The sequence below is a fragment of the Lynx rufus genome, unplaced genomic scaffold (genome assembly GCF_022079265.1).
Source record: "Lynx rufus isolate CCGP_SWC_20201006 ecotype Redwood Valley unplaced genomic scaffold, mLynRuf1.p SCAF_9, whole genome shotgun sequence".
Classification (NCBI taxonomy): Eukaryota; Metazoa; Chordata; class Mammalia; order Carnivora; family Felidae; genus Lynx; species Lynx rufus.
In genome coordinates, this window is record NW_025814897.1 from 48,826,588 (window position 1) to 48,841,714 (window position 15,127).

A 15,127-nucleotide genomic window follows, 5' to 3' on the forward strand; every position below is an offset into this window, starting at 1 on the left:
AGTCCTGATGGTACTTAGAATTAGGTGGATGAAGGGGCTCTTACAAACGATCTAGACCAATTCATTCCCTGTATCTCTCTATTTTATTCTTTAAGCTGTGGTAGCACCTTCACCAAATGGCTAATATTATTCTTCTTGCTGCTCAGTGTAAGAGAAGTCAGCCTCTTCTTTAATCCTTCTCATTATAATGTCCAGTTTACCTGCTGGGCCATGTAGTTCACAGCCTGGTTCTGTATTCTCTTTTATCCCCTAATTTTAGGCTCCCCACAATTTTGTCCTTAAAACCAATTATCCCAGGCCTAGAATTCAATCCTTTTTTTTTTTTTTTTTTTGCTTCTCCAATTCCTTGGCCCCAAAATACTGTATTGTATGTAAAAGGGGACATGGGGCACCCTTGTATGGTTTAAAAAAAAAAAATTTGCCTCCAAATTATCCCAAGTAATATACCAGATGCTTGAGCACCCAAGCCCTTAGCATTCCAGCAGCCATCATTATATGGTGTGGTTCTGTGACCTGTATAGAATATAAGCCTGGATGCTACCTTTCCATTTAGAACTGCCAGGGAAGGCCACAGCAGGATAAGGGTTGGAAAATCTAAGCAGTTTTCAGATTCATCTATATCACTCTATATGACAGATTTATGGTCAAAAGCATTCAGATATATAACCCAAATCCTTCCTACTGCAATTTTAGACACTTTTTTTTTGAGAGAGAGAGAGTGTGTGCGCAAGAGGGAGAGGGGCAGAGAAAGATGGGAGGACAGAGGATCACTGCCGTGAGCCTGATGTGGGGCTTGAACTCATGAACAGTGAGATCATGACCTGAATCTAAGTTGGCCACTCAACCAACTGAACCACCTATGTACCCCTTAGACTCTTCCTTTTAACTCTAGCTCAGGAAAAGAGAATAAAAAGTACCAGTCCTTTTCCCCACCCCTCTCCCCCACAGATTTGTTTCATTCCTATGACAGTACCTCACTCATACATTCTTACAATCAGGAAAGCTATATAGAAACAAAGATAAATGAGATTTGGCCCTGATCCTCTGAGAGCTAATAGTCTAGAGAAGGAGGCAGCCCTGTGCACCAAATATAACAGTATAATGAGGGAAAGGCCATGCCTGAGACGGCTATTGGGTTTTGAAAGCAGTCTCTTTAACGGAGACTGGAAAACTCAATAAAGTGAGTCACTGTTACTGTTATTTCTAAGGGAACGAAGTCGTATCCATTTGAAATACCTTCAGGTGCTATACAGAGGAGTATTCACAATCACTGCCATCACTGTGTTAAACATTTATTGTCTCTGATATGGAGTTCTGACTAGGGTGAAGCAAGTAAAGTACCACATCAGGCACAAAATTTAAGGGGGCACCAAAAAACTCTGTAATTAAGATAATATTTTAATGCTAGGGTGCCTGGGTAATTCTGTCAGTTAAGTATCTAACTCTTGGTTTCAGCTCAGGTCTTGATCTCATGATTTTGTGAGTTGGAGCCCAAAGTCCAGCTCTGTGCTGACAGCGCAAAGCCTGCTTGGGATTCACTCTCTCGCTCCCTCTCTGCCCCTCCCTTGCTCACATTGTCTCTGTCTCTCTCAAAATAAATACATAAACTTAAAAAAAATAATTTTATGCAATATTTTAGGAAATAAAATTAATGCAAAAGAATTCATAATGAATAAAATTTTAAAGACAGGATCAGTTAGGTATTGGTCTCAGGTACTCTGGAATCACATACGGGGTAAAGGTTTTATCTTTGTCTTTGAGTGGCATAATTTGAGGTGATCTGAAAAGGACAGTAAAAACAAACAGAGTGTCTGTTTTATTTTTACTCTTTTGATTATTAGCAAGAGATATGACCTAAGCTCCCATAAAGGAATATGGTGGGAGGTGGTAGTTGATTTTCATCATACAAGTAATATCATATGGGAGCCAACAGAGAAATTCAATAGCATGAGCCCTAATAAGCCCCTTAGACAGTAAACTCAGATTGTTTTCTAGATTCAAGGAACCTCTAGACGCTTTGGCAACAAAATTTGGGAAGCTTCAGTCTGGCTCGCTATAAATAGTGGACACAGCTGCAGCTACCCTCTACACGCTACCAGCTGATAATTTCTTTTTCTGCCCCTTTATTCACATTTAATAGCAGAATCCAATGGGCCTAGGCTTTTTTTTTTTTTTTCCTCCCCAACCCTAACCCTGCAGGTCCTACAGGCTCTAGATGCAAAGGCAGAGTTACACTCCAGGTCTAAGCGCTTTGGCTAAGTAAGGGACTGAATCGGGTTGGAGTCAATGGGGCAAATGGGAAGAGGCAGTTGCAGACAGGGTAGTTTTTCTTAGAAGAGGGTTAGATGAAGCACCTCTGTCTATACCATCATTGTGGATTAACAATTGAAAATGCCAAGGAAGCTGAACACATAGCAAGTGCTAATGGACTTCAGAGAAGAGAGGTTGCCAAGGGCCAGGGGTGCTAATTATATGCTATAAGAGCCTGCAATTATAAACCCATAGATATGCAAATAAATGCTGATGGCTGAACACTGGAGACTACAAAGCCATTTATCTATGGCCCTGATAAGTGGACAGCAAGATAAATGATTTGTTTATAAATTCACTTAGAGATTACACTAATATCTCTAACTACTTTTCCCCTTTTCTGGGGGCATTAACAGAAAGAAGAGAAACGAGAGGTGCCTCAGATTGGATTTTCATATTCATTACCTTCTGACCTAGGCAACTTTGAGGTTTATAGTAGGATAAACAGGCTCTTTCAATTTGTGACTGGATAAGTCACACTGCCTGAGGTCATTTCGCCATGGCACTTCTTCACTGAATAAATGTGAAGTGATGGTGGCATCTATTCCAATAACAGCTCATAACCTGGTGTTTCTTGTCTGTCTGGTGGAGAGGTCACAGAGAATATGCACTGCAGGGAAATGCTAAGAATGTTGACTGCTGGCATTAAGACTTCTGGACCCCAGTCCTGAGAAGTCTTCCTGGAGCTCTGTGCCTGTGAGGTGACTCTTGTGGGAACAGCAGGTAGGCATTGCTGTGACCAGGCTTGCAGGTGTACAAAACCTGTCCCTGGAGATGGAGTGAACCATGTACACCAAGCACTTAAAGCTGCCAGTTTCTGACACCATAGGGGTTTCTGTCCTTCTGGATAACCTGTGAGAATTAATGATGGCCCAAGATTTTAAATGTACGTAGAAGATTCAGAATAACTTAGGACTTCCTTGAAAGAGCCAGAAATACTTTTTTTTCATTTCTCTCAATGGAGAATGGTTTAAAAAAATCCATTTATTCAAAGAAAGATTTCTCAAGTACCTACTGTGTGCCATTTCCTACGCTTAGACTATAGCTTATAGCACTTACTGGGTATGTACTGTGGCCTATATAGTACATAACACATGGTAGAATCTTAGGACAGTAATGAATCTATAGGCAGAAATCTTCCAATATGAACTCAATCTTTAGGCCACTCGAAAGGACATTCTCACTGCTATTTTTAATCTGATTGTGTGGTTGCAAGAGAACATTGTGAATATTGCAAGAAGGTTCTGTCAGGTTTGTCAAGTGTTTTGTTATGTTTTGACATTTTTCATCTACCCATCTTCTGAGATACCAAGTCTTCTCACAATTAAACTGGATTTGAAATGTCTACTTGATAGCCAGTGACTGAACAAAACATGTAAATACATAAAGGATGAAAGACTGAACGATAGGTATAAATGAGCCTGCATTATCAGTAGCTGTATCTCTGCTTTGATCAGACTTTGAATCATGAGTAATTAAGCCTGGGCAAGGAATCAATCCACCACAAAAAAATTCTGGAAGTGACTGCAGGCAAAGATAAGAGGTCCTTTTTTGAAAATTCAAGTTATCTAAGCCTTCCCCCGACACCAAATCTACTAAATATGTGAGTCATGAAATAATATTATTACTATAAAATGATTCCAGAAGTATATAGGTAAAGGTCTTAAGAGTTCAACACTGGACAAGGTACAGGACCTTGTCTTGAATTTATTGTAGTGTTTAGGGAGTAAATTTTTTCCTCTTAATTTACTTGAGTATAATACAGGTAGGATTTTTTCCTTAATACATATATTTAGCCAGCTTTGATTCTGATAATTTGTTTCAAAATATAGTTCTACTGAGGTGAAAGGACTAGAGAAAACTGGTAACATCATTTTCTTGATCTGTCAAGTCAACAGCAGACTGAGAACATTAAATCAGCCCTCCTAGGCACAATGTTAACTGAAATGACATCATCATGAAAATATTTTATGACCTAAAAGAAGTCATCAGTTCCCTTATTCTTATTTATTTATTTATTTTTATTTTTTCAATATATGAAGTTTATTGTCAGATTGGTTTCCCTACAACACCCAGTGCTCATCCCAAAAGGTGCCCTCCTCAATACCCATCACCCACCCTCCCCTCCCTCCCACCCCCCATCAACCCTCAGTTTGTTCTCAGATTTTAAGAGTCTCTTATGCTTTGGCTCTCTTCCACTCTAACCTCTTTTTTTTTTTCTTCCCCTCCCCCATGGGTTTCTGTTAAGTTTCTCAGGATCCACATAAGAGTGAAACCATATGCTATCTGTCTTTCTCTGTATGGCTTATTTCACTTAGCATAACACTCTCCAGTTCCATCCATGTTGCTACAAAGGGCTATATTTCATTCTTTCTCATTGCCAAGTAGTACTCCATTGTATATATAAACCACAATATCTTTATCCATTCATCAGTTGATGGACATTTAGGCTCTTTCCATAATTTGGCTATTGTTGAGAGTGCTGCTATAAACATTGGGGTGCAAGTGCCCCTATGCATCAGTACTCCTGTATCCCTTGGGGAAATACCTAGCAGTGCTATTGCTGGGTCATAGGGTAGGTCTATTTTTAATTTTTTGAGGAACCTCCACACTGTTTTCCAGAGTGGCTGCACCAATTTGCATTCCCACCAACAGTGCAAGAGGGTTCCCGTTTCTCCACATCCTCTCCAGCATCTATAGTCACAGGTGTGCTTTCTCTCTGTCTCTCTCAATATACATACATACATATACATACATATATATATATACACATATATATACATGTATATACATGTATATACATATATATATATATATGTATATTGAGAGAGACAGAGAGCACACATGTGCATTTATAAGTAAGGGGAGAGAGAGAGAGAGAGAGAGAGAGAGAGAGAGAGAGAGAGAATCCCAAGGAGGCTCCACGGACAGCACAGAGCCCAATGTGGAGCTGGATTTCACAAACCATGAGATCATGACCTGAGATGAAATCAAGAGTCAGATGCTTAATGGACTGAGCCACCCAGGTGCCCCTACATATAATATTTTTTAGTAAAGACACAGTGAGTTCTCTAAACAGTCACAGCCTTTAAACAAAGCCAGAAAATAGAGTTCTGGATATTTTTCTGTGTATACAAAAGGTGACAGATGTACCTCTGACATAATTGAATGTATCAGGCCCTTATGGTAGACCCTATCTATAGTTATCTCCTTGTTTTAGATTATCATTCTTACATTTTTCAGGAGTATATCTGTTAACATGAAATCGTGTTTATATAACAAAAATATGACATGAGCATAAACATATTTTATCTCACATAAAAGAAATCCAGGGTAGGAAGTCCAGAAGTGGTAGGTTATTGCTCACTATCATCAGTGAGTGACACAGTGACCATTTTGCTCCACTGTCTATGTTGTTTCTTTTTGTCCTCAGGTTGCTTCATGGTCCAAGATGACCATTGACGCTCCAGCTATTATATTTAGGCTCTAGGTCAGTAGAGGGAGGAAATGGGAAAGAGCAAAATCACAGGGGTCCTAGCTAAGTCAGCTCCCCTTTAGGCAGCTATCAGCAGAATCCCACACAACACTTCTGCTCCAGTTACCTTGGGCTGAACATTTTCCCTGGGCCACATTTATTTACAAGGAAGGCTGAGAAATAAAGTTTTACTACAGGAAAAGTGACTAGTGGAAAATTGGCTTTCACTTAATAAGAAAAAAAAAAAAGAGTAAATGGATGTTTGGGAGACAATCCAGCCATCTCTGCCACAGCAATTCTTATTGTAGAGTGGAAAATTTGGAGAGTGTCAGGTCTTCTTGTGCTAACTTACACAATATAATTCCCGGAGAGCTCATACACTCCTCCTCCTATCTTATTTAATTGATATTTATGCATTTTATTAATACAAAGTCTTTTCAAGATGAGGTTTTGTGTGGATAACCACATTTTTGGTTCAGACAAAACTGTGATCTCTCAAGCCAATTTTCTTTTTTTTTTTTTATGTTTATTATTTTTGAGATAGACAAAAACAAAGCACAAGCAGGGAAGGGCAGAGAGAGAGAGAGGGAGACACAGAATCCGAAAAAGGCTCCAGGTTCCAAGCTGTCAACACAGAGCGCTACATGGGGCTCGAACTCACAAGCAGTGAGATCATTACCTAAGCTGAAAATGGAGCCATCCAGGGGCCCTCAAACCAATTTTCTTTATCTGACTGGCATCATGGGTCTCTCTGTCTCTAAAACCCTCAGAAACATACATAAATCTTCATAAAGCTGAGCATATTAACAAAGCAAAACAGATCCTTCTCAAAATTCAAGAACAGTATCAGATCTGTTTTAAAATACATATTTCAGTGGATAAGTATCTTTCCTTTTACAGCACTTCACATAGTGTAAATTACTTATAAAAACTGATTTAAAAAAACCCACTTTTTAAGAATGATCTTGCAGCTGCTTTTTTTAAAGTGCTGGTGTTTGTCATTGTGAATTGTGTGAACTCTATATAATTGATAAACATAAATTGACAAACTAGGTTTTTCTGAAAATGGAACACTTGCCTGAACAAGAATACATACTAGCTTCTGTAAATGTAATTTTATTAGTCACTGGGATAGAACAAGCCAACTTCATTATAAAGCACCTGATGTTACCACTGGGATATAGTTATTCTGAATGACAAAATAAGCTTCTGGATTACTCCTGTCCACTCCTCAGCCCTTCTACAGGTCAAGGCATCTCCTGTATGTCATGGAAGGCATTGTGTTAGGGAAGAAATTAATTCTCTAGATAGTGCATCTAAGCCATGACTGGCCCACAGTAATGCTATAAATTAGGTAAAGTTTGTTCTTAATGCTTTGCTTGTCCTCTTTTCTCCCCTGTTCTGTTCAGGAAGTATTGACTGAGCAACTATAAGATATTAGGGACCAGTTTGAGGTCTGGATCTACAGAAACATGGACTGTGCCTTCGCTGAGTTCACCACATACACTTCCCATACCTTTGCTCAGGGATAGGGCCACCACTTGTTGTCTCTGATGTCTCATGGTCCCAACGGGCTACTCTCTCCTTCACCTGGGTCTGGCCCTGTGGACATTGCCCTGTTTCCTATCCTCCTCCTTACCTTCCCACTCAGACTTCTGGATAGTTCTTCCATTTACATTTGGATCTTTTAATTCTTACCTTAAATGGAAGATATTGGTGGCAATATCAGACCATGTGTGAGAGTGTGGTATAGGGACGCCTTAGTGGCTCAGTTAGTTGAGTATCTAACCCTTGATTGGCTCATGTCATGGGCTCACATCATGATCTCCTGGTTTTGTGGCTTTGAGCCCCATGTTGGGCTCCACACTGACACTGTGGAGCCTGCTTGGGATTCTCTCTCTCTCCCTCTCTCTGCCCCTCCCGCACTAATACTGTCGTCTCTCTCAAATAAATAAACTTAAACAAATATTTTAAAAAGAGTGGAGTATGGAGTTATCAGATTTTTTTTTTAATAACCAAGCACTTTATGCATGTAGTACATGCATGTTTGGCTAAAGTTATAGCTGAAATTTATCTGATCTTACTATGCATGTTTGTAACAACTAAAAGATGTTCCAATTTTAGATAATGTTTTAGTGTCCCTAGATTAATTCATTTAGTAGAAATTTTACCAAAGTGATTATCCTTTTGGTAGAAAACTCTGAAATTGTTGGGGGCAATTTATGAATAAATATATAGAGGAATCACTGAGATCATGTAAGCAGTTAGATTTCTAGGTAAAGCCAAGCTCCACACCCCCCAAAACTGCAATATAAGTATGCCAAGTTTTGTCCGTTTATTCATTTGTATATGAATACAAGAAATATTATGAAATGTGGACTGACTCTATTTTAAGTGGTTAACAAAATAAATGTAGCCTCCATTCTCATAAAATTTAGTGTAGTGAGAGTGATAATAATAAATTAAATGCAACAAACAAGATTAGTTCATGCTCAGAAAAAATATTATGAAGTATGAACAGGGCGCCGTGACAAATAACAGGATATCCTGACCAATGGGTTCAGGAAGGTCTCTATAAGTTTACAATTAGGATGAAACCCAAGTTTTAAAAGGAGCCATGTTAGAGAATCCCAAAGTTTGTTATTTCAGACTGCATTATCCAAAACGGTATGGCATTTATAAATTGGCTTTGACTCCATTGACGTATCTGGCATATGAACTTTCATCATGCCCAATGTCAGCCAAAGTTTTGATTTCTAAGCAGAGATACTGTTTCTTAAAAATACTTTTTCTCCAAGGCTAACAAAACCTAAGGCTCTATCTGGGGTGTTCCTTTTTGCATATGGCGAAATGCTGCTAACTGCACAGTTGTTCAGTGCGTGTGCTAACCGTGCATCTCTTTCTCTTCCTCTTGTATTACCAGGCCTCCGGAACCTGTTTACAGCACTGTGAACAAACTGTGTGATAAGCCTGCTTCTCCCAGGCACTATTCCCCTGTTGAGTGTGACAAAAGCTTCCTTCTCTCAGCTCCCTACCCCCACTACCACCTAGGCCTGCTCCCTGACTCTGAGATGACCAGGTACTGCATGCGCTTCCTCACTTCATCTTCTCGAATTGCATGTGCTTCCACAAGGATGAATGGGTAGAATCCACCTCTGCTCACTTCTCTTGCGCGTGACATCTTCCTCGGTGGAGAGATGTTCTGCTCCTTTGGTGCAATGGGAGAAATTAAGAACATTGCCTTTTTCCCCCCCTGGTGTGATCACAGAGCACTCAGACATGATCACATGATATTCCAAATGTTCTTGGTTCCCATGCATTTTTAAAAAGGTATTAACTATATTTTTCCAGAAGAATTAATTTTGGAATTTAATTAGTTCTATTTTCCTCATACAGAAGCATTAAAGAGCATGTACGCAGTGCATTTTTTAATAATGTTTAATAAGCACTTACTATGCTCCAGGCATAACAAAGCCTAAGAAGTAGGTACTGTTATTGCCATTTAATATTTTAACAAAAATATTAAATTAATACCACTACTCAGTTGACTCCTTAAGGCATTAAACATCTTGCCCCAAACTACAGAATTAGCTGGTTCTATCTAACCACAAAGAATTTTAACCTTTATGGTATGTTACAGTAGGTATTTACTACATTCTCTTTATTTAGTTACTACCATTTTATATAAGAAAACAAAAGTTTAAAGAAGTTAACTCGTTGCCCTCAGTATGATTTTGCAAATAAATGCTGAGTTCAGATTTGACTTAGAATGTTTTGAGTCTTTCCACAACTTTGTAAACAAACCATCCTAAGTCTAAAGGTAGAGTATGAGTCTGCAACAGTATTCTAAAGTATATGTATGCTAAATAAGAAAACCTCATCTTTACACAATTGTCAAATTCCCAGAGAGAGGACAATAATAAAAGGAGAATCTGGTGTTCCATAAGGTACTTCCAATTCTGTTTAAATCAGGAGATCTCAATCATGATGTTCCTACATATAATGAGGTGCTTATCTACTTATGTTCTCAGAATACCTTTATATGTCTTCATAATACAATTAGGACTGTGAAAATATGCATTTTGGAGTAATTCAAAGTGCAAATGGATAGGTCAAGAGGGTCTCCTTAGAACATCATCTCTCTGGTTTTTTGGTTTTTGTTTTTTTCCAAAGAAAAAGTTAAAAGTCAATTATTGGTCTTTCTAGAGCAGTTAAATAACAAATTTAATTATACATAACATCTCTAGACATACATGAGAAAACATATTTTTGGCTACATAATCAGCCGGGCATTTTCACTAATTTGTAACAATTAAAGCCTAACAGCATTTAAAAATGCTTTATAAATATTAATTAAATCTTCTTATATTTTTAACAAATTATAAACACTACTTCTTGATACATTGAACCAGACAATTTTGATACGAAGAGGGCCAAGATACTATAGCCATAGGGAAGTGAGAAGGTACGCACACACACCTACAATAATGACTTCCTGGTATTTAGGCATCTGTAATCAGCTATGCAAAGTCTGCTACCACTTACTGAGCTCTCCTCTGTGCCAGGCATTTTGTTAAGTACTTCTTAAGATTTGTTTCTTGTAACCCTGATAGTCATCTTATGAGACAGATGTTATCAATATCTTCATTTTACAAGTAGGGAAATCGAGGCTTGGAAATCACCTGACATGCCCCAGATCATCTAGGACTAAGTGGCAGGGCTGGGATTCAAACCCAGGGGTTCATTAGCACCTGCATCAGCATAGGCCTGATGGCAGAGACATTGTTGCTTGCTGGAAAAATTCTCCACCCATTTAACTTTTTCTCTCCTTTCTCTATTTTTATCCTGACTTCTCATCTCCCTTCTGACTCAGTGTCAATGGATCTTTTTTTTTAATCCATGCTTTTTTTTTGATAACCCTAAAAGTTGCATTTCTTGCATCCTACTGGAAATTTTGATGCATCCCTCTCTTAAAACTCACCAATAAGCAAATTGTAGAATCCACCTTTTATGTAGATCTACCAGATATAATTCTTGTTCAGTTTACTTTCTGTAATTTATATTATGAAGACTATGGGGTTTCTTTTTGTGTTTTTCCCAAATTGAGATAAATTATGGTATAATGTGGAATATGTCTTTTTCAAATTACATACCTGCAGTAATCCTATATACCAGTCTCCAACCCTCACCCTCTATCACCCCACTGGGAATTCTATTTTCTAGTCTAATTCTGTCCCCTTCTTTTTCCTCTTCCTTCTTTTTTTTTTCATAGTTTATCCTTCATTTAAAAAAAAGTCACACGCATTTACATATATAATCATCTATATATATATATACATATATGCACCCATTTTAGTGGCATTGTCGTCAATACACTGACACTGAAATTCTTGACTTCACCCCACTTTGCTCCCCTTTCACACTTGCCCAACTCAGCAAATGGCACGTTTACCCATCTCATTATTCAAGCCAAAACTTGAGATTCATACCTACACCTTTTCTCCCTCTCACCCACCAATCTGTCTTCAAGTCCTATTGATTCTACCTCCAAATGTATCTCCAATCTATTCACATTCCTCTACGTCTATTTCCACCACTTGAACCCAAGCCTCTATTATCTCCCACCTACATACAATAAATAGCCTCCTAATTGGTCTCACCATTGCTGCTGTTGTCCTCCTGATTTATGCTCAGTGCAGCCCAGGTGATCTGTTAAAAATACAGATCACATCTCTTTCTCTTCTTTTGCATTAGTCTAAAATGCAAAGTCACTAATACAGCATCCAAGCTCTGCATGACCTAGCCCTTGCCTGCCTCTTAAACATCTCATTTCACTCTTCCCTTTGCTGATCACACTATTCACATTCACAAAATGCACTAAATCTCTTTTTATTTCAAGTGCTTCACAAATGCTCTTTCCCCAAACTGAAAAGCTCTTCTTACACTTTGCCTTGTTAACTTCTGGTCATCTTAGATGGAAGCTTCAATTGCACTTCCTCAGAGAAGCTCCCTGAAAGAGAAAATCTGGTCCCTATTATATTGTCTTCTTTTTTTTTTTTTATTCATAAGACTCAAGCAATTTATAATTATACATTTATTTGTATGATTTTAAAACCAAACTCCCATCTCACACTCTGTGCTACAAGCTCACTGAGTGGAATTATATCTGTTTTGTGCACTGCTATCCCCCTAACACTTAGCACAGTGTCTGACACAGCAGCAGCTCAAAGCTATCGAGCAACTAAATAAACATGGAAACAAGATCTGCAGACAAGCAGACAGATCCCTGTTTTGGGAACACATCATGGTTAAAGCTGTGCTTTACTCAGGTCTTACTGGATACACAAAACAACCCCAGGAGTGAATGAATCTATGCATGAGCACAAATAAGAGCAGAGTAGAGCTCACTTTGTATGAGCACTTTCATCTTAAATTATCTCAATGGTCAGTATATTATTAATGCATTAGGTAACTGTTCTTCTTGAAAACTGAGTAATTCCTTTCAGAGATTATAGACTTCCTCTCCAATGGAAAACAGCACTCTGAGCACATGTTTCTTGAAATGCAGCCTTTAATTCAAGGGAAAAGTTCAAGGATTCTAGTTCCATTTATGACACCATCGCTTGCTTTTTCCTCTGTGACCTTAATAATCTGTAGAATCTCAGAGGTACATGAATACTTAGAATTAGATAGACAAGCTCTTATTCAACTCTGTAATGATAAGGAACTCAAACCAGTATCTTCATGAATGTATATCTTCTCTACGTAGATTAGAATGTATGTTACTATCATAGATTAGAATGTGAGCTAGCCCTGTGGAAGTTAGCATGTGAAACCACCCTTATTATGTGCACCAGCTTAATCCCTAATCAGCATTCAGAAGAACAGAGGCCAGTCAGCAGAAGCAAGGGGAGCCAATCATCTCTATTCTGTGCATTTCAATAAGAATACCCAAATTTTCAGCACTTTGATTTGATAGCAAACATCCAGGAATGAATTAATTGTATACACAATTACTTCTGTAACATCATATAAAAGAAGACAGAGAAGTTGAAAAGGAAAAGTCTATAAACAACTTGGCAAAGTGTCAGCTCCTAAGGCTGCAGATTATATTTAGAGTAATTGACTTTTCAGACCTTATGAAAGCAAGAAACAGCCAGAGCCTGGAATCAAACTAAAATTTGGAGCTCTATGAAACACAAATGGGATTGCTGTGGGGCTTCTGCTTATCCAGTACATCTTTCTCTTAAAAAAAAAAAAAAAGTTTTTGATGTTGTAATTGGTTTTTCTACTTGGGAGAATGGTAAATTATTCAGCTTTTGATATTCCTAGGGCAAGGAGAATACTATTTTTGTTTTCTCAATACATATGGCACATTTTCATTTGTCCTTTCACACAGGTGGTCCTAATTATTGTTGTTTTGTAGTTGATATACAGATACTGAGATAGAACAGATGAAGACTAAAGTATATTGGCAGATTTGGGGTAGGAAGTGGACTCTGAGATATTATATGATCATAACACATCTTCACTCATTGAAGATTATATATTCATGGGATTTCTACTAGGTTCCAGGCATTATCCTGGATGCTGGGGACTCAAAGGTGAATAAGATACCATCCATCCTTTTCCTCAAACAGTTCAAAGACATGTAAATGAAGAAGTAATTGCTGTGCATTATGACGTATATAGGCTAAAGGCTCTCAGTTTCTGTAGTGTTCCTAATCTTAAAGTAACTAAAATCAGACTAGAGTAAGAGGTAGTGATAGAACAAGCATGATCTTACACTGTCCCTTCTGCACAAGGTGCACATACACACAGAAATGTTCTCCACTCATACCTTGTTTTATCAATTCCTGATATTTGTAAGAAGCTATTTATGGGAAACTTACCATTACCTTCTCAGTGGTCCATTTGCAAATCTAGCTTATAACTACTTTCTACAGAGCTTGGAATGCATGTATAAGTCACTCCCTTTGTAGAAAAAGTTGGCAGCCTCAAGCCATTCCCAGCCTTGGAACATAGAGCAGTATCTTTGTGTCTCAAGACCTCAGCCATATGTTATGGTGGCCTGTCTTTGGCAAGCTTTCTCTCCTTGCAAAATCAGAAAATTTATGTGGGCCTTTAATCTTTTAACTGTCTCGAAGTCTGTAAATCCAAAATCAGATATAACTTCTAGATATAATAATGCTATAATAGAAGTACACGAGTCTCTAAAGATAAAAAGGGTAGGAACTATCTAACTTTGGCTCTGATTTTCTTAAAGTCTTCGGAAAGATACTGAGCTCCTCAGTCAGCGAGGGAAGAAGTGTGTTCAAAGTAGAAGTGCAGCCCAGAGTTAAGCCCCACAGTGTATAAAAGTACACTGCACTCTGGGACTCATGGTGTTACCATGTGGCTGAGGGCTGTTGGATGGGTCTTGAAGTTTTACAGTTCACTGGCTGCTGCAGTTTGTAGAGGGCCTTACTTGCCAAGCTGAAGATTTTTGACTTTATCCTGCAAGCAGTGAGGAGCTGGTTGAAGAGACTTAAAACTGAGCAAGGACAATTTGATTTGTGTTTTTAGAAAAATCACTCAGTCAGCTGTGTCTGAAGGCAGTGAGATTAGTTAGCATATCCACCACAGTTGAAATCATGAAGAACTAACCTGAATCTGTAGAGAGAAACATAAATGGATTCAGAATTATTTAACAAATGAAATAGGTGGTACTTAGTGATTGACTGTTGCAAGGGCAAGAATTTTCTGGCTTGGGTTATTCACTAGCTGATTATATCACCTCTTCTCAGACAGTGAGCACTCTTGTGCTCAATAAATGTATTTTTTTTTCACAATAAATGTATTTAAATGTAAAACTCTGTGGAAAGAAACTCAATGGGAGGAAAGGAAGGCAACATATTCTAGAAGGTCTCTTCTCTGTAGAAGGAAACTCAATGGAAGGAAAGAGGGGCAAAACATTCTAGAAGGGCTCTTCTTTGAGGTGGTGGCAACCTGATGGCATTGGGGAGCTGGGGAAATATGTCCGGACTGTCTAGGTTTGAGGCCTTCCTTTGGCCATACTAGTCACTTGGATGTAGCTAACCCCTTCATCTTTCTCAGAACCCCATTTCACTCATCAGAAAGGGGAGGATAATTCTATCTGTGCTGTTCTCATCATAGGATTATTGTAAGGATCAAGGTAAATGGAGCAAGTGAATTTTCATCTAGGCACTATCTACATTAGTCATTATTAATTGTTTCCATATGCTCATTCTGTTTTCAAGCCTTTTGCTCATCTATATTTATGTTTAGTGCTATCACAAATGAGGTGAAAAATATTTGTTGGCATAGGTAAATCCCCTGAGA

General features: G+C 38.3%; 1 protein-coding gene across 10 annotated transcripts in view; it reads left to right on the forward strand.

Moving 5' to 3' along the window:
- The window catches only part of DLG2 (discs large MAGUK scaffold protein 2), a 1,224,822-nt gene that overhangs the window by 768,340 nt on the left and 441,355 nt on the right, over positions 1 to 15,127 (forward strand). For 6 of the 10 annotated variants that reach the window (XM_047070845.1, XM_047070851.1, XM_047070843.1 and 3 more), the window contains one exon: positions 8,709 to 8,864. The exons of the other annotated variants lie outside the window; for them this stretch is intronic. In XM_047070845.1, the coding sequence (XP_046926801.1) occupies positions 8,709 to 8,864 (156 nt within the window). The remainder of the gene's footprint in view (positions 1 to 8,708; positions 8,865 to 15,127) is intronic. 10 annotated transcript variants of the gene reach the window in all.